The sequence below is a fragment of the Physeter macrocephalus genome, chromosome 11 (assembly GCF_002837175.3).
Source record: "Physeter macrocephalus isolate SW-GA chromosome 11, ASM283717v5, whole genome shotgun sequence".
Taxonomy (NCBI): domain Eukaryota; kingdom Metazoa; phylum Chordata; class Mammalia; order Artiodactyla; family Physeteridae; genus Physeter; species Physeter macrocephalus.
The window spans coordinates 177618312-177636872 of NC_041224.1; the positions used below are offsets into that span (position 1 = coordinate 177618312).

Consider the following 18561-nt stretch of genomic DNA (forward strand, 5'->3'; position numbering starts at 1 on the left):
ACCTGTGGAACCAGGGTTGATGCAGGACCTACCTGGGTCCATGACATCACTTGAAACTCAGAAAGAAGCCGGCATTTGGCCAGGTTCTCACGAGAGGCAAGTCAGGATGGAGCCGTTGGTGTAATGCTCCGTCCATCCTTTGGCCACTAATCAGGTGCTCTCGTGGGAGAGGGCTTTTATGGAACTATTCTTCACCTTCAGCTTAATGTCACGTTTCCTCAACTTGACCTGAGGTGCTGCGGACCAGGAATGGTACCTTTTAGTCTATAGCCTTGACCTGTCTCGTGGGGCAGGCACTGCACATACTCGCAGAATTTGTTCTTTAACTATTGTTAGTGTTGATTTTACTGATGGTCTATGGTAAACAATATTAACAACAATCAACCATGGAAATACTAAACTGCCATTGGTGTTGAGCACCTATTTGCCACCGTCCTATTAGGTGTTTCATATACATTAACGTTTATCCTCACAAGAGCTTCAGAAGACAGGTTATGGTATTATTCCTGGAGTGGTCAAGTCATTTGCCAAGGTTACATAGCTCATAAGTGTCAGACCCAGGAATTGAACGCTGCCCGATTTGAATCCCAGGTCAGTGTCCTCTCTAAAGCCCCAGGACCCAGACCATCCAGTGCAGGTAACACTGATTACTAGCCTTTCCAAGAGCCAGTTTACTGAAACACATTTGGACCTTGACAAGATGCCAGGAGGTTGGAAATTGTAGCCCCCGGAAGGTCTGCTGCTGGTAGAGCATCTTCTAGAGAAGTTGGCCAGCTGAGACATCTACATTAAGGTCCTCGCAGCACCGTGGGTCTGGTTCTATCTCAGATTAAATCCTGCCTACCCCCTTGCCCATAGCATGATCACCATCTGAGAGATGGTTACCCAATACCGAGATAAGGGGACACCCTACCTGCCGTGTGTAAATAGATCCCCGTGCCTTCCTGAGTAAATGAGAAGGTACCCCAGCCCCAGCCAGTGGTTCTAGCTCAAAACTCAACAAGTGAAAATAGACTAATATCATCTTTTTCAAACCTCCCCTAACACCACAAAGTGCCGTGGTGCTTGAACGAATGAGAAAACTTTGAAAAAAGATAAAGCCGCTCTCATGTTAACACCGTTTTAATGACCGCCGTAGATAAAGTTTAGAGGCACTGAAATGAAAATTACTTTAAAATAAATAACCTGTGAAGGTTTTATTTGGGCTGGATTCCCGATCTAGTGAGGTTTTCTTTGATGGAATTCAGCTAAACTCTCCCATTCTGTGCTCCAGACTCCTGTGCAATGTACAGAGGTCGGAAACGGTTTGCACTGGTTAAACCAAGCTTTGGGTTTTGTTTTTCATTATGCTAATCAGTTTGGCCCCAGCTGAATTGGAATGTAAAGTCATTTGAACAACACTGGCCTTTTCTGTGCACAAGAAGGCTGAGAACCTCAGGCAGCCCCCACTGCTGCCAAGAAGCCTCCAGTCTGTTCTTGAGAGTCAGTTATAACTGCATAAGTGGAAGTCAGTCCCTGACAGGTTATAGCAGTGGTGCTGGTAGGGTTTGATAGGCACCAGGGTTATGGCCTGGGGAAAATTTCAGCCCATCTCACAAAGGGAGGGTCTCTTAAGCAGATCAGACATTTCAGTTTTTAATCGCTTGTATTTGAAGGCAGATATTCAGGTGGTTAGGGTTTTGGTTTGGGGGTTTTGAAGGGTTTTGGGGGGTAAAATATTAAAATTAGACTTTTTCCTATGCAAACTTGGCAATCTAATTAAAATAGAGTCTGATTTATGCAGTTTATTGAAGCCATCTATAGTGCAAAAGGAGGCCACAGGGATGCTGTTTTGCATCGTAAATTTTGATAACGTAGAGCAGGCCTGCCTTGTCGTCCTTGGTAGGTTATATGACAGCGATTAGAAAACGCAACGTTGGAGGATGGAGGCCAACGTGTTGACCTCCGGGACTGCTGGCCACCACTGTCTGTGTGCCCAGGCCCCACTGATGGGTGTAGCACCCTCTTCAAAGCAGCTGTCTAGGCAGACAACCCGAAAAGATCAGAGGAATACATGATTCTATATGCCAGATTCTTTTATGACTTAGAAAACATTTTGTTAACAAAACGCTAATTTCTAATTAATTTTTCAGTGCTCTTTTTTTTTTTTTTTTTTTTTTGGCGGTACGCGGGCCTCTCACTGCTGTGGCCTCTCCCGTTGCGGAGCACAGGCTCCGGACGCGCAGGCTCAGCGGCCGTGGCTCACGGGCCCAGCCGCTCCGCGGCATGTGGGATCTTCCCGGACCGGGGCACGAACCCGCGTCCCCTGCATCGGCAGGCGGATTCTCAACCGCTGCGCCACCAGGGAAGCCCTTTCAGTGCTCTTTTGCATCACAATGTTCAGACAGCACATAGAAGTCTTGACGGAAAAATGTGAAACTTGAATTTGCTTTGGTCATCTTTATCAGTAATAATAATGACAATAGCTTACAGCTTACATTTTTAGAACATTTACTGTATGCAAAAACAGATCCCAAGTGCTCTCTCTATATTAACTCATTTAATATTACGACAACCCTCTGAGGTAGATAACTGCTGTTGCTCCCCGAATGGAGAAACTGAGGCACGTCGTGATTAAATAATTTGCCCTATGTCACGTTGCTAGTAGGTAGTAGGGCTGCAGTTTGAACCCAGGAAGCTTGACGTCAGAGTTCATGCTTTTAATGACTGAAGTACATGCTGGTCCTGCAAGTGCTCTCCCACACTAACTTAGCTCTAGAACAGTCCCCCATCCCCCCACCGCCTGCTTCCTGAGGCCGGAGACCTTCCCAGTTAGGTCTGCAATAGCCCAGGCTTGCACGTGACTGAAGGTTTTAGTCAGCTCTGTAATTGCTCCCAGAGGGAAGGCAGATATAAAATACCATCTTATCCTCCCCACTTCTCCCTTCCAATCAGCTTAACATTATGAAGTGGGACTTTCCCGCTTTCCCATCCAGGTCAAAGGACAAATGGAGAAATTTAACAGAACCACTGTCCATTCGCAAGAAGTCATCCAGAACTTAAAGGATGGTCTCTTTCTAATGAGCAACCAGTGTTCAGTTTTCATTGAAATATTTCTTTGCTGAGATCTCATGGTATGAAAGCAACCAGCTTCAACAAGCAAAAATAATAACCTCTCATTGACAAAGCCTTTATCTCACTTGAAGAAGACTTTAAGACTTTATCTCACTTGAACTCTCAGAAAGTTGTTTTATTTATGTTAACATTCAACAAAACTTCTTTTTTTGAGAGAAATCTATGTATTTTAACACAGTATAGATTCATGTAACTACCACCACCATCAGGACAGAACATTTCCATCACCCCCCCAAAACTCCCCTGTGCTCTATCCCTACCCTAACCCTTGCAACCACTGATCTATACTCCTTCACTATGGTTTTGTCTTTTAGAGAATATCAGATAAATGGAATCATGCAATGTGTAACCTTCTGAGACTGGCTGTCTTCATTCAGCATACTGCCCTTGACATCCATCCAAATCGTTGGCATGGATCAGTAGTTTGTTCCTTTTTATTGCTGAGTGGTAGTCCACTATGTTGGGTATACCACAGTGTATACACATTTGAGTAGTTTCCAGTTTTTACCAAGTATGAATTGAGCCACTATAAACACTGATGTACAGGCTTTGTATGAATGCGAATGTGCATTTCTCTAGACTAAGTGCTTAGGATTGCTAGATCACATGGTAAGTGTATGTTTATCTTTATAAGAAACTGCAAAACCGTTTTCCAGAGTGACCATAGCATTTTATGTGCCCACCAGCAACGTAGGAGAGTTTCATTTGCTCCATGTCCTCATTGCATTTTGTTTCGTTAATATTTTGTGTTTTAACCATTCTGATAGGTATGCAGCAATATCTCATTGTGGTTTTAATTTGCATTTCCCTAATGTATAGTGAGAGTGACATCTTTTCGTGTGTCTGTCATCTGTATATCCTCTTTGGCAAAGTGTCTGCTTGAGACTTTTGCCTATTCTTTTCTATCTTTTTTAATCAGGTTATTTCTTTTCTCACTGTTGGGTTTTTAAAGTTCTTTATGTGTCTCAATCAACAGGAAGAGACAGAGAAAAAGGTTACCCCCACGTTCCTAGCTGAAACAGTGTGAATTCTATATTACTAGTGTAAAGGCTGGAGTACGTAGTTCTAGGAAGGGGAGGAGTGTGAGAAGAGGATTGTTTGTAAGTTCTTACCTCACAGTTTGATTTCTTTAAAGAAATATGTCTTGATACATTTTTTTAAAGAGTTATATAATATCTCTTCATAAGAGGGTAACAATTTTAGATGTGTGTGAGTGCTTAATAAGTTCTCTGGGTTATCAGATATTTAATACCTGTTATTCTCCCTCAGAAGTGCCATTGACACTTCACTTGACATTGACTTGAAAAACATTTCTATGTATCAAACAATTATATTACTTAGAAAGTTGGCAGAGCTTGAATTTCAGGGCAAGACAGAATTATATCCAGTAAGTAGAAGTTACAAGATGGTAGATTTCAATTTCGAAGGCCATGATTATCTGAATATTCCTTATGCTTTCATGTTCCCATGTTTTGTTTAAATTGTTTCCTTTGCCTGGAATGCAAAGGATTCTTCTTTTTTTGGTTGTTTTGTTTTGTTTTGTTTTGTTGTTTTCACTTGACAATTTATTTAGGATATTTTCCATATTGCTATTTGTGGATCTGTCTTACACTTCGTTTAAAATTAATTTCAAACTGCACGAGTAATACACACACACATATATATAATCTTTCTAAAACATTGTAATATTATAGACAAGTCTAAATTTCTCTTTGACCACCACCTCTAATCCCATACTTGCTGCATTCTCCAGAGATGACAATTTCTGCATATCCTTCTAGAACTTCTTCTATACATTTACATACATATAAATGAATATTGTAGAATTCATATATTATTTTGTCTTTTTGAAACATGATTTTTTTTCTCAACAAGATGTCTTAGAAATTTATCCATGTTAGTACATGTGCTTCCATCTTGCTCTTTTATTTATTTATTTTAACATCTTTATTGGAGTATAGTTGCTTTACAATGTTGTGTTAGTTTCTGCTGTATAATGAAGTGAGTCAGCTGTACGTATCCATATATCCCCATATCCCCTCTCTCTTGCGTCTCCCTCCCACCCTCCCTACCCCACCCCTCTAGGTGGTCACAAAGCACGGAGCTGATCTCCCTGTGCTGTGCAGCTGCTTCCCACTAGCTATCTGTTTTACATTTGGTAGTGTATATATGTCAATGCCACTCTCTCACTTCGTCCCAGCTTACCCTTCCCCCTCCCGTGTCCTCAAATCCATTCTCTACGTCTGCGTCTTTATTCCTGTCCTGCCCCTAGGTTCTTCAAAACCAATTTTTTTTTTTTTTTTAGATTCCACATATATGTGTTAGCATACGGTATTTGTTTTTCTCTTTCTGACTTACTTCACTCTGTATGACAGACTCTAGATCCATCCACCTCACTACAAATAACTCAATTTCATTTCTTTTAATGGCTGAGTAATATTCCATTGTATATATGTGCCACATCTTCTTTGTCCATTCATCTGTCTAGGGACACTTAGGTTGCTTCCATGTCCTGACTTTTGTAAATAGTGCTGCAGTGAACATTGTGGTACGTGACTCTTTTTGAATTATGCTTTTCTCAGGGTATATGCCCAGTAGTGGGATTGCTGGGTCGTATGGTAGTTCTATTTTTAGTTTTTCAAGGAACCTCCATACTGTTCTGCATAGTGGCTGTATCAGTTTATATTCCCACCAGCAGTGCAATAGGGTTCCCTTTTCTCCACACCCTCTCCAGCATTTATTGTTTGTAGATTTTTTGATGATGGCCATTCTGACTGGTGTGAGGTGATACCTCATTGTAGTTTTGATTTGCATTTCTCTAATGATTAGTGATGTTGAGCATCCTTTTATGTGTTTGTTGGCAATCTGTATATCTTTGGAGAAGTGTCTATTTAGGTCTTCTGCCCATTTTTGGATTGGGTTGTTTGTATTTTTGATATTGAGCTGCATGAGCTGCTTGTATATTTTGGAGATTAATCCTTTGTCGGTTGCTGCGTTTGCAAATATTTCCTCCCATTCTGAGGGTTGTCTTTTTGTCTTGTTTATGGTTTCCTTTGCTGTGCAAAAGCATTTCATTAGGTCCCATTTGTTTATTTTTTTTTAATTTCCATTTCTCTAGGTGGGTCCAAAAGGACAGAGGATTCTTCTTGCTTTTCCACTTTGTAAATGTTTTTATCTTTCATGGCCAACCCCCTACTTTCTTCTGTTTTTCCAAATACCATTAATATTTCTTCTCTGTGTTCATTTATCACTCTATATTTCTCAATTATATAACTTATCACATTGTTTTAGGAATTTGGGGACATTTGTCTTCTCCACCACAGAGAGAGTTTCTAAAGGACTATGAATCAGTCATCTTTACATCCCCAGAAACTAGTTTGATGTATGCTTCATAAAAGATACCCATTTACACATTTATTCATTCATTTACCAAATATTTATTGAGTTCTTACTCTGTGTTACATATTGGAAACATAGAGCAGTGAACCAGCAAAAAAGATCCCTGCTTTCCTGGAGCTTACACTTTATTGATGTTTTAGAGAACCAGCCTTTGAGTTCATTGATTTTCTTCATTGCTTGTTCATGTTTTATTCCATTGATTTCTGCTCTTTGATCTTTCCCTTTCTTTTGCTTGATTTGGGTTTAATTTGCTCTTCTTTTTCTAGTTACTTAATGTGATAGCTGAGAATCATTGATTTGAGAATACTCTCCTTTTCTAATAGAGATTTTAAAGCTATTTATTTTCCTCAAAGACCTGCTTTACCTGCAACCCATACATTTTGATATGTTATATTTTCATTATCATTCAGCTTAAAATATTTTCTGTTTTCTCCTGTGATGTCTTCTTTTACCTAATGATTATATAGACGTGTGTTGTTTAAGTTCCAAAATTTGGGGGCGTTTCCTTGTTCTCTTATTGTTTTTGATTTCTAATTTATTGTCACTGTGGTCAGAGAACATACTCTTTCAATCTTTAGGTTTATTCAGGTCTGTTTCATGGCCCAGAATATGATGTGTCTTGGTAAATGTACCATGTACACTGCTATCATTGGCTGTAGTTTCTTATACATATCAATTAAGTCAAAGTGGTTTATAATGTTGTTCAGATCTTCTGTCTTTACTGATTTTTTAAATTAGTTGTTCCATCAGTTGCTGAGAAAGGGGTGTTAAAATCTTGAGGAATACCTGTGGAATTGTCTATTTCTCACTTTAATTCTGTCAATTTTTGTTTCATGTATTTTACTTACTCATTTTTTTAATTCAATTTTTTAATTTTATATTGGAGTATAGTTGATTTACAGTGTTGTGTTAGTTTCAGGTATACAGCAAAGTGATTCAGTTATACATATACATATATCCATTCTTTTTTCAGATTCTTTTTAATAGTCAGTTATTATAGAATACTGAGTAGAGTTCCTTGTGCTATACAGTAGGTCCTTGCTGATTATCTCTTTTATTCATTATACATAGTAGTGTGTATATGTTAATCCCAAACTCCTAACTTATACCCCCCCAAACATTTCCCCTTTGGTAACCATAAGTTTATTTTTGAAGTCTGTCAGTCTGTTTGTTTTGTAAATAAGTTCATTTGTATCACTTTTTTTAGATTCCACATGTAAGCGATGTATGATATTTGTCTGACTTACTTCACTTAGTATGATAAACTCTAGGTCCATCTATGTTGCTGCAAATGGAGTTTCATGTATTTTAAAGCTCTGTTATTGGGCATATTTTTTATTGTCTTTCTGATAAGTTAATACTTTTTTCATTATGAAATGTCCTTCTTTATAGCTGGTAATACATTTTATTTGACATCTGTTTTATCTGATATTAATATTGCTACTCCAGCCTTCTTATGCTTACTATTTGCATGCTAAATCTTTTTCTCCATTCATTTACTTTCAGTCTGTCTGTGTCTTTGCATTTAAAGTGTGTGTCTTGTGGTCAGTGTATAGTTGAGTCTTGCTTTTTTTTCCCCCCTGAAATTCTCAAAGGAAAAAAAAAAGGAAAATGCAAAAAGAAAAAAAGTCTTGAGCTCCTTCAAATATTTATCATTTCCAGTGCTCTTCATTCTTTTCTGAGGGTCTGAGTTTCCATTTTATGTAATTTCCCTTTACTCTGAAGAACTTCCTTTAACCTCTTGTAATGCAGATCTACTGGCAATAAATTCTTTCAGTTTTCATTTATCTGAAAATGCCTTAATTTGCCTTCATTCTTGGAGGATATTTTTGCAGGATATAGAATTCTGGATTGAATTTTTTTTCATCCAGTACTTTAAAGATGTTGCTTCACTCTCTTCTAGTCTCCATGGTTTATGACAACCAGCTATTAATCAGATTATTGTTCCCTGTATAATTATATATGTTGTTTTTCTCTTGCTGCTTTCAAGATGTGTACTTTATCTTTGGTTTTCAACAGTTTGATTATGATAGACCTTGAGGTGGTCTTTTTTGTGTTTATTTTGCTTGTTTTTTGCTTAGCATTTTGTCATTTTACATTTCTTTCCTTTATTGAACTTGGGATGTTTGGGGCCATTATTTTTCAGATATTTTTTTCTGTCCTGCTCTCTCTCATTTTATATTCCAATTAAATGTATGTTGGACTGTTTGAGATTGTCTTAACAAGTCCCCAGGGCTCTGTTAATTTTTTCCCTCTGTGTTCTTCACCTTGGATACTTCTGATTGATCTGTCTTCAGATTTGCTTGGTTTTTCATCTGTCATGTCTGTTCATTCCATTTAGTGAATTTTTTATTCTCATAAATTATATTTTTCAGTTCTTGAATTTCCATTCAGTTCATTTTTCATTTCTGTCTTTCTGCCGATACTTCCCACTTCTCTCTGAAATTTTCATTCATTGAAAAAAATACTCATTTTACATATAGAGGGTAGTCCTGATAGCCATTTTAAATTCCTTATCTGTTAGTTCCAATGTTTTATTCATTTTGGAGTTGGACTCAATTTATTTTCTTTTCTCTTGAGAATGTGTTCCATTTCTTGATTCTTAGTATGTTACTAGTTTTGGATTATATCCTGGACATTATGAATGTTAAGTTATGGATATTCTGTATTCTATTATTTTTTCTCTGACAAGTATTGTTTCTTTGTTTCAGTGAGTAGTTTAATTGGTTGGGCTTGAACTGCAAGATCTGCTTCAAGTCTATTCCATGCGTGTGTGATTCACAGGTCAGTCAGAGATATAAAGAGATAGAGTTTGGGCATCCCCTCTCTAGTTTTTTTTTTTTCCTTCTGGGATTTCCCCACTCTTTTTAGTGTTCGTGGTTTTCAGACTTCACTTTTTTATTTTTTAAGGACAAAAAGGCAACAGGGTTTTCTGAGTGTGTCCTTACCCCATTGTATACAACACTTAGCCCTGGGCTCAAAGCTGTGAAAAAGGGAGTTTACTTGTATAGTTCCCCATCTGCCTTCTACCAACTGAGTGCAAACTCCCACCAGAGTCTATATGCTCATGTCCACGCTCCAGTACTTCTGCTGTTATCTGTATAATTTCCAGGCTTAACAATTACTTTCTGCAGGGGGTGCTGTTCAATAGGGGTTTCTCATACCCAGAAGCAGAAGAGACTCCATGATGCTTACATGTTAGTTGGGAGACATAGACAGGAAGCAAACAAGCAAGATGATTCTAGGTCATAGTGATGCTATGAAAGAAAGAAATAAGGTGGACGTGACTGAAAGGAGCAACTTAAAGGAAGGTTATTAACAAGTTTCTCTGAAAAACTCCCATTTGAGTTGAGACCGAAAGAACAGAACTTGGTCATGAGAAAAATCTGGTTGAGAAATGCTTCCGGCAAAGGCAACAGCAGATACCAAATCCCTAAAGTAGGAGAGAAAGGGCAGTGTGGCTGGAGCATGGGAAGAGAAGGGAAGAAGGTTGTAAAATGAGGTTGGAGAGGTAAGGAAGATCATGAAGGGCCCTGGTAGACCTTGGTAAGGAACTGGGAGTTAGTGCCTCTAGATAAGAAACTATGATCACTCTAGCTGTAAGGGTGTGCTTACCAGACAGATTTGACCACTCCTATTGCTTTGTCAGAATAGCCAATCCTTAAGAGTCTTGACTGGAAGATTTTATGGCCCTGTGATTATCTGCACAACCTGCCAGCATCATTGGAACAAAAGCTAGAAGAGCATACAGTCAATTTCTGCCATGTGTGGGAAGTTGTAGTAGATGTATTCTGATATCCACTCTAGTTCTGAGGTTCTCTGATATCACGGAAAAGAAAATGTCCTGAATCTAGAAAAATATCATGACAGTTAAAACCACAGTTAAAAAAAAAAATGAAAAGCACAAACCTAGAGAATGAAAAGACGGGAGCAGAATGAAGCAGTGCAGTTCTTCGTAATTTTAAAAGATTTCACATGGGGGCTTCCCTGGTGGCGCAGGGGTTAAGAATCCGCCTGCCAATGCAGGGGACACGGGTTCGAGCCCTGATCCGGGAACATCCCACATGCCGCGGAGCAACTAAGCCCGTGCGCCACAACTACTGAAGCCTGCGCGCCTAGAGCCCATGTTCCGAAACAAGAGAAGCCACCGCAATGAGAAGCCGGCGCACAGCCATGAAGAGCAGCCCCCGCTCGCCGCAACTAGGGAAAGCCTGCGCACGGCAGTGAAGACCCAACGCAGCCAAAATATAAATAAATTTTTTTAAAAAAGAAAAAAAAAGGTTTCGCACGAGTTCTCCCTACAAGCAGTGGTCTCCAGCTTTTAAATATTGTTGTGGGGCTTCCCTGGTGGCGCAGTGGTGGAGAGTCCGCCTGCCGGTGCGGGGGACACGGGTCCGTGCCCCGGTCCGGGAAGATCCCACGTGCCGCGGAGCGGCTGGGCCCGTGAGCCGTGGCCGCCGAGCCTGCGCGTCCGGAGCCTGCGCTCCGCAAGGGGAGGGGCCACAGCAGTGAGAGGCCCGCGGACCGCAAAAAAAAAAAAAAAAAAAAAAAAAAAAAAATATATATATATATATATATATATATATATTGTTGTGTTACATAATAGCAACATGTTGGTGTGTGTTTCTTAGTCTGGTTTCTCTGGGGAGCAGCTGAGACTCATTTGCCCCTTTCCCTCGGTCTAGATGACAGCGCTTCTGCCGCCAGTAGCATGGAGGTGACAGACCGCATCGCCTCCCTGGAGCAGAAAGTCCAGATGCAGGAAGACGACATCCAGCTGCTCAAGTCGGCTCTGGCCGATGTGGTTCGGCGTCTGAACATCACCGAGGAGCAGCAGGCCGTGCTCAACAGGAAAGGACCTACCAAAGGTGGGCATTCGAGACTCACGGGAATCGGGCTCGTGGCACATTCTTTTTTTTTTTTTCTTTCATTCTAAGTATCCTTATTTGTTAATTTGATTGAAGTATAGTTGATTTAGTGTTGTGTTAGTTTCAGGTGTACAGCAAAGTGATTCACTTGTACATACCTATATATCTATTTCTTTCAGATTCTTTCCCCTCATAGGTTATTATAAAATATTGAATATAGCTCCCTGTGCTATACAGTAGGTCCTTGTTTGTTCTTTTTTTTTTTTTTTTTTTTTTTTTTTTTTTTTTTTTTTTTTGCAGTCCGCGGGCCTCTCAGTGTTGGGGCCTCTCCCCGTTTTGGAGCACGCAGTCCGCGGGCCTCTCAGTGTTGTGGCCTCTCCCCGTTTTGGAGCACAGGCTCCAGACGCGCAGGCTCAGCGGCCATGGCTCACTGGCCCAGCCGCTCCGCGGCATGTGGGATCTTCCCGGACCGGGGCACGAACCCGTGTCCCCTGCATCGGCAGGCGGACTCTCAACCACTGAGCCACCAGGGAAGTCCGGTTATCTATTTTATATACAGTAGTGAGTCTATGTTAATTCCAACCCCCTAATTTATCCCTCCCCCTCCTTTCCCCTTAGGTAACCATAAGTTTGTTTTCTATGTCTGTGGGTCTATTTCTATTTTGTAAATAAGTTCATTTGTATCATTTTTTTTTTAGATTCCACCTAGCAGTGCTATCATATGATATTCATCCTTGTTTGGCTTACTTCGCTTAGTATGATCACCTCTAGGCCCATCCATGTTGCTGAAAATGGCATGATTTCATTCTTTTTTTTTTGACTGAGTAATATTCCATGTATATATGTACCACATCTTCTTTATCCACTCCTCTGTCGAGGGACACTTAGGTTGCTTGCACGTCTTGGCTGTTGTAAATAGTGCTGCAGTGAACATAGGGGTGCACGTATCTTTTCAAATTAAGGTTTTCTCTAGATATATGCCCAGGAGTGGAACTGATGGATCATATGGTAGCTCATTGCAGATTCTTGCTCCAGCAAATATGTTGCTCTCTTAATATTGACAGAGAACCCAAGCTTAGAAAAACAGTGAAGCAGCCTTAGGATTGTTGAAATCATCACACAAAGTGTGACAGTGTTTTTTGGCTGGACGTTGGTGAATTGTAGCCCAGAGGTGCACAGTTGTAGGTGACCAGTAAATGCTGGTTGAGTCAAGGAAGGAATGTCCACAGTGGACCAGAGAACAGTCATTTGTCCAGACTCTCTGGGATAGAGAATGCTTGCAAAACAAAACTGAAAACCAAAGCAAACACGATTCTTTGGGCCCCTGTGGAGGCTGTTTCACCTAGAAACTTTTGGTGACTCTCATCTCTTTCTCTGTCCTCAGTTTACAGATTTTTATTTTATTTATTTAGTTCTTTGGCTACGTTGGGTCTTCGTTGCGGTGCACGGGCTTCTCATTGTGATGGCTTCTCTTGTTGTGGAGCACGGGCTGTAGGCGCGTGGGCTTCAGTAGGTGTGGCACTCGGGCTCAGTAGTTGTGGCTCGCAGGCTCTAGAGCACAGGCTCAGTAGTTGTGGCGCACGGGCTTAGTTGCTCCGCGGCATGTGGGATCTTCCCAGACCAGGGCTCGAACCCGTGTCCCCTGCGTTGGCAGGCGGATTCTTAACCACTGCGCCACCAGGAAAGCCTGTCCTCAGTTTGCACTGTTGTCCAGTTCAGCACAGCAAACACTTGATCACATGCCACATGTGAAGCTCTAAGTTGAGGACTGGGACCCAGAGGTGGGCAGGCCCCTCCCTGATTTGCTTAGAACCCTGAAGCTCATCACCAACTTTCCCTCCGCCTTCTAGCGAGTAAGCTCATTTGGGTCAAAGCCTCCTGGTTTTTTTAAATCCCTTTTTCTTTTGTCCAGAAGAACATAGCCTACCACAGAATTCTATACCTATAAATAGTGGATTTCTGGCACATTTAAATCACCATTTCATCTCCCAGTGGTGCCTGGGAACAAAACAAAAAGCAATATTTGTGCTTTAAATAACTTTGTAGTGACCCTCTTCTTATAATTTTGGAAATAAAACGCCTCGTAAAAGCTTCTCTCCTCCTAGTTAGTACCCTGACGTCTGCTTTCGACCAATATGCATTGCTCATCTTTTGCCAGAACGGCTTTTCCTCATGGCTAACTCTAGAAAACAGAATTCATCTTGGCCGTAAAATTCCTTTAGTTAAAACATTTTGAGTCTGCGGCATGTAAATGTCCCCTTAAAATTAACTTTCTTACTTTGTTTGGATTTAACAAATTATTTCACAGTTACCATCTTTTCCTTGGAGTCAAGAGAGGGTACTGTCTTGATGTTGCATATGTTAGTTTTTTCTCTGGTCTTGGATACATTTTCACACGTTTATGGAAAGAAATCTATTTCCTTGTCCTTCAGGATAATTATCACCAGCTCCATGTGAGATATACACACTGGGCGATGTCTACATTCTGAATAATCTTTTTAAATAATCGTTTTCTCCTAAGTTACAAAGCAATTAGGGTATTTTAAATAGAAACCAGGTTATTCTAGGTATTCTTGACCTACTCGGCTTTCCAAAAATAAATCTGATGACTACCGTATCCTAAAGGGTACATTTGAAGTCGTTGCTTTATATACAACTTCAGGCTTCTGAAACTTCTATTTTTAGAAAAAGGAGGGGGAAAAATAATACAAGGGGCCTGCCCAGGAGTTTTATTTTCTTGATTAAGAGTAAAGTTTGAATTTTGGAAACTTTTAACTTTTTTTCATAGTTAGATCTGATGTTTCTTTGTAACATTATTTTCAAAAGTGAAAATAAACCAAAGCACGAGAGCCAAAGTCACACCAGGAAACAGAAAAAAGATTGTAAGAAAGCTGGTGAGCGGCATGCCCTGAATTCAGTGGGCTGTGGGTCTCGCTGCTTCATATGCAGTTAGAGGGTGGTGGGAGCAGAAGGGAGAAGGAGGGGTGTTTCCATAAGAAGCCCTGGGTCGCTGCTTCTCTTTCGGAGAGTGCCATGTTGGCGCGGTATGTGCACCTCTATCTGGACAGCTGGCACTCCATAGCCGTGGCTTAGTTAGGGGATATTCAGACAAGACGGCTTTGAGACAAACCTCCTTTGGTTCTTAGAAGGCCACATTATTATTATCATTTGCCATTCTTTGGGATTGCCACCCTAATAGAGGCTTGAAGTAGCCTGGACACGTGGCATTCTATTTTTTAAATATTAAATGATTCTTCCCCCCAAGGTTAATAATGGTCAGAAGCTTAGGGCTCAGCACGTCTTTGTGCCATTTGCCCAGTGACAGGGACGGCTGTGCCACAGCGAAACAGGCTGTCTTGGAAGGCAGTGAGCGTCCGTGTGGGTCAGCTTAAAGGAAATGCCTGGTGAGCACAACATCCCCTCTGCAGCCGTTCTGAACCCTTAGACCGCAGTGTCCACTCACTGGCCTGAGTAATTGCCTGGGAGACCACGGATGATAACTCTTATCCTTTTCACGACGGTACTTCACTTATTTGAAGAAAGGTGTTCTGACATCTAAACTTTGACTTACTTTATCATCATTCTTCATATGACTTAACTAGTACACCAATGAGAACTGCAGTCTCATGAAGATAATTCACTAACAGATCAAGTTCAAGGCCTCCTGAAACAGAGGAAAGATTGTGGCCAACCCTATAAAATGCGAGGCCTGTGGACACACAGTTTATAGAGACAGAGTTATGTTTCAGACTCTACTTTTTCTTGGTAACCTTTTTCTGTCCCCGGGATTGGCTTTTTGTGCTAATTTTCCGCCTCTTTTTAACCCAGTGATACTGCCCTGGGTTTTAGGATTGCCATTCTCCTTTTCCTTTGCTTGTGTTATTTAAAAAAAAAAAAAGACATATGAAGAACTTGTTGCCTTGTCATGCATCTCGACTGTAGAGAACCTCAGCCTGCAAAGTTTGCTTTGTTCAGGTGGGATTTACTTTCAGATAGGAAGATTCGGGATGTTCTAATTATACTGAGCTTGGGCTACCATACAGTGGAGAAAAGAGAATCAAATAGTTTCTAGAGGCCTGTATTCTTAAAATTCTTGCTGATATTAAAGTTTTTTCAGTATTGTGGTTGGACTGGGGGCCCAGAGTGCAGTGAACAGACACCATTATATTGCTATTCTGAGTGTGAATGCAGAAAAACGTGTGATGAACAAGGGAGTTCCTTGCAGAATTACGTATATTGGAGAAAAATTGTGTAGGAAACAGATGAGCAAAAGCAAGCAGTAGGGGCATGGCCAGAAAACTGTGGATCCTCGTATGATGGAAAGCCATGTAATCTTTAAAAATGTTTGTGTTCTCGGTAACAACAGGAAAGATGCTTGTGTATTATATTAAAAGGCAGAATCAGGATATAAAACTGGATATGTTGTATTTTTCAACTAAATAGACAAAATCTACGCAAAGAAGAATGGAGAGAAGTATACCAAGAGTTATCTTTCTTTTTTTCTGAGTGGGAGGGTGATGATGTTTTTTCTTTTTTATACTTTTACTTCGTTTCTAAATGTTCTTTGGTGTGTATTCTTTAATAAGCAGAAGGAATTTGTGTTTTAAAAATGACTCCTTGGGCTTCCCTGGTGGCGCAGTGGTTGAGAGTCCGCCTGCCGATGCAGGGGACACGGGTTCGTGCCCCGATCCGGGAAGATCCCACATGCCGCGGAGCGGCTGGGCCCGTGAGCCACGGCCGCTGAGCCTGCGCGTCCGGAGCCTGTGCTCTGCAACGGAGAGAGACCACAACAGTGAGAGGCCCACGTACCTCAAAAAAAAAAAAAAAAAAAAAAAAATGACTCCTTTCTTACCACTGAAGCTGATCTTCACTGCACCAAGGTCAATAGCAGAGCTCAGAGCAAATGTCCGGAGGCTGGAGCGTGCTCACGTGTGTTCTCAAGAAGACAAGGGGGGACTTCCCTGGTGGCGCAGGGGTTAAGAATCTGCCTGCCAATGCAGGGGACACGGGTTCGAGCCCTGGTCTGGGAAGATCCCACATGCCGCGGAGCAACTAAGCCCGTGCGCCGCAACTACTGAGCCTGCGCTCTAGAGCCCGCGAGCCACAACTACTAAAAAACAAAAAATGACTCCTTTCTTACCACTGAAGCTGATCTTCACTGCACCAAGGTCAATAGCAGAGCTCAGAGCAAATGTCCGGAGGCTGGAGCGTGCTCACGTGTGTTCTCAAGAAGACAAGGGGGGACTTCCCTGGTGGCGCAGGGGTTAAGAATCTGCCTGCCAATGCAGGGGACACGGGTTCGAGCCCTGGTCTGGGAAGATCCCACATGCCGCGGAGCAACTAAGCCCGTGCGCCGCAACTACTGAGCCTGCGCTCTAGAGCCCGCGAGCCACAACTACTGAGCCCGCGTGCCACAACTACTGAAGAGCCCATGCTCCACAACAAGAGAAGCCCCTGCAATGAGAAGCCCGCGCACCACAACAAAGAGCAGCCCCCTGTCACCACAGCTAGAGAAAGCCTGCACGCAGCAATGAAGACCCAATGCAGCCAAAAATAAATAAAATAAATAAATTTTTTTTAAAAAAGAAGAGAAGGAATCATGGTGTGGAGTTAAATTCATAATAGATCCATTGTAGACCTGCACGGCTAATTTCCGTTTCAGTGCTGGGGCAGTGTTACAGGATTTCAATGTAAATGTAGGTTAAAATACAATCATTGTCCCGTGTATCCGGGGACGGTCTGCTTCGCTGTGCATTAACCAGCAAGAGTTCCTGTTTCTCGTTTTAGATTTTGCTTGGGAGTTCAGACTGTCTTTGGCAGCTTTTGCCTTTTAAAAAACTTGAATGCACCTTTTGCAAACTTTTCTGTTCTTTATATTAATAGCCCCATTAATTAACAGATCGGAGAGTGAATAAATATAGGCAAAAACCTTCAGCTGGAGATGCTGACACGAAAGACGGTCCTGGTGTTCCAGGACATCAAAATCTGGTCTCAGAATTTAGTCTCTGCAACTGGTGTTGAAAGCTGACTGCAGGTGGTCTTTAAGTAGCCTCTGCTACGTTAACACTTAACCCTGATAGTCATAATAATTCTTGTAGCTACCATTTATTAATTGGGTGGGTACAGGCCTTTGCAATAGATATTTTGTATGTATTAGCTCATTTCACCTCTCCACAACCCTTTGAGGTAGGTATTGTGCCCATTTTTCAGATGAGAAAGCAGCCTCTAGGAGATGGAATAATTTGCCCCAGCTTACACAGCTGGTTAGGGAAAATCTGGGACTAGACCCTAAGGCCTGGCTGAACATACATTCTTTCTGCCATCTGTGTTGCTTGGCTGTGCATATGCCTCTTAGCAGTATTATTTAAATTAGCATTATTCAAATCAAACCAGATATTTAAGAAATGAATAAGTATATGACTTGAAATGAGAGGTTTTTTCAAGGTTTAATTTGATTTGCAAAGTGTCCCAAATACAACAAATCATATTCAGCATATAACTGTGTAAAATATTGTATCATAGTCCTTTCACAAATTTCATTAGCTAGGTGCAACTAACAAATGAAAAAATTTTAAGTTCTTTGCAGTGAATGAAATTAATGGATATTTAACTCAGTTCTTTATCCTGGTTAACCCAATTAGCAATTTTTCCCTCTCTCTCCTCTACTGTGCTTTCTCCTTATCTTTCTCCTTACAAATTGGTTAATTACAGAAAATAACTTGTGCTTTCTTTTAGACAGAACATGCTATAGTTTCTTCCATTTTCCTCTTTAATTGCCTTCCCGAGTTTAAATAGGTGTTCGTTAGTGATTTATAGAAAAGGCTTGGTAGATATATTCAGGTTTTCAGAGACTGAGAAAGGTCGTTTTTAAACTTTGTATTATGAAAATGTTGAAATGCATATAAAAGTAGAAAAAAGTGGGCATGTGCCGCTCCCTATGGGTGGTCTTTTGTTTTACAAATAATTGGCCTTGTGTGTATGGCATCTTTTATTTTTGCCAGTATATCTTTTTTTTTTTAACATCTTTATTGGAGTATAATTGCTTTACAATGGTGTGTTAGTTTCTGCTTTATAACAAAGTGAATCAGTTATACATATACATAAGTTCCCATATCTCTTCCCTCTTGCGTCTCCCTCCCTCCCCCCCTCCCTATCCCACCCCTCTAGGTGGTCACAAAGC

General features: G+C 41.0%; 1 protein-coding gene across 6 annotated transcripts in view; it reads left to right on the forward strand.

Annotated features, from left to right (window-relative positions):
- EML1 (EMAP like 1) overlaps positions 1 to 18561 on the forward strand; it is a 209129-nt gene that overhangs the window by 112295 nt on the left and 78273 nt on the right. For all 6 annotated transcript variants that reach the window (XM_055088710.1, XM_055088709.1, XM_024131049.2 and 3 more), the window contains exon 2: positions 11199 to 11381. In XM_055088710.1, coding sequence (XP_054944685.1) covers positions 11199 to 11381 — 183 coding nt within the window. The remainder of the gene's footprint in view (positions 1 to 11198; positions 11382 to 18561) is intronic.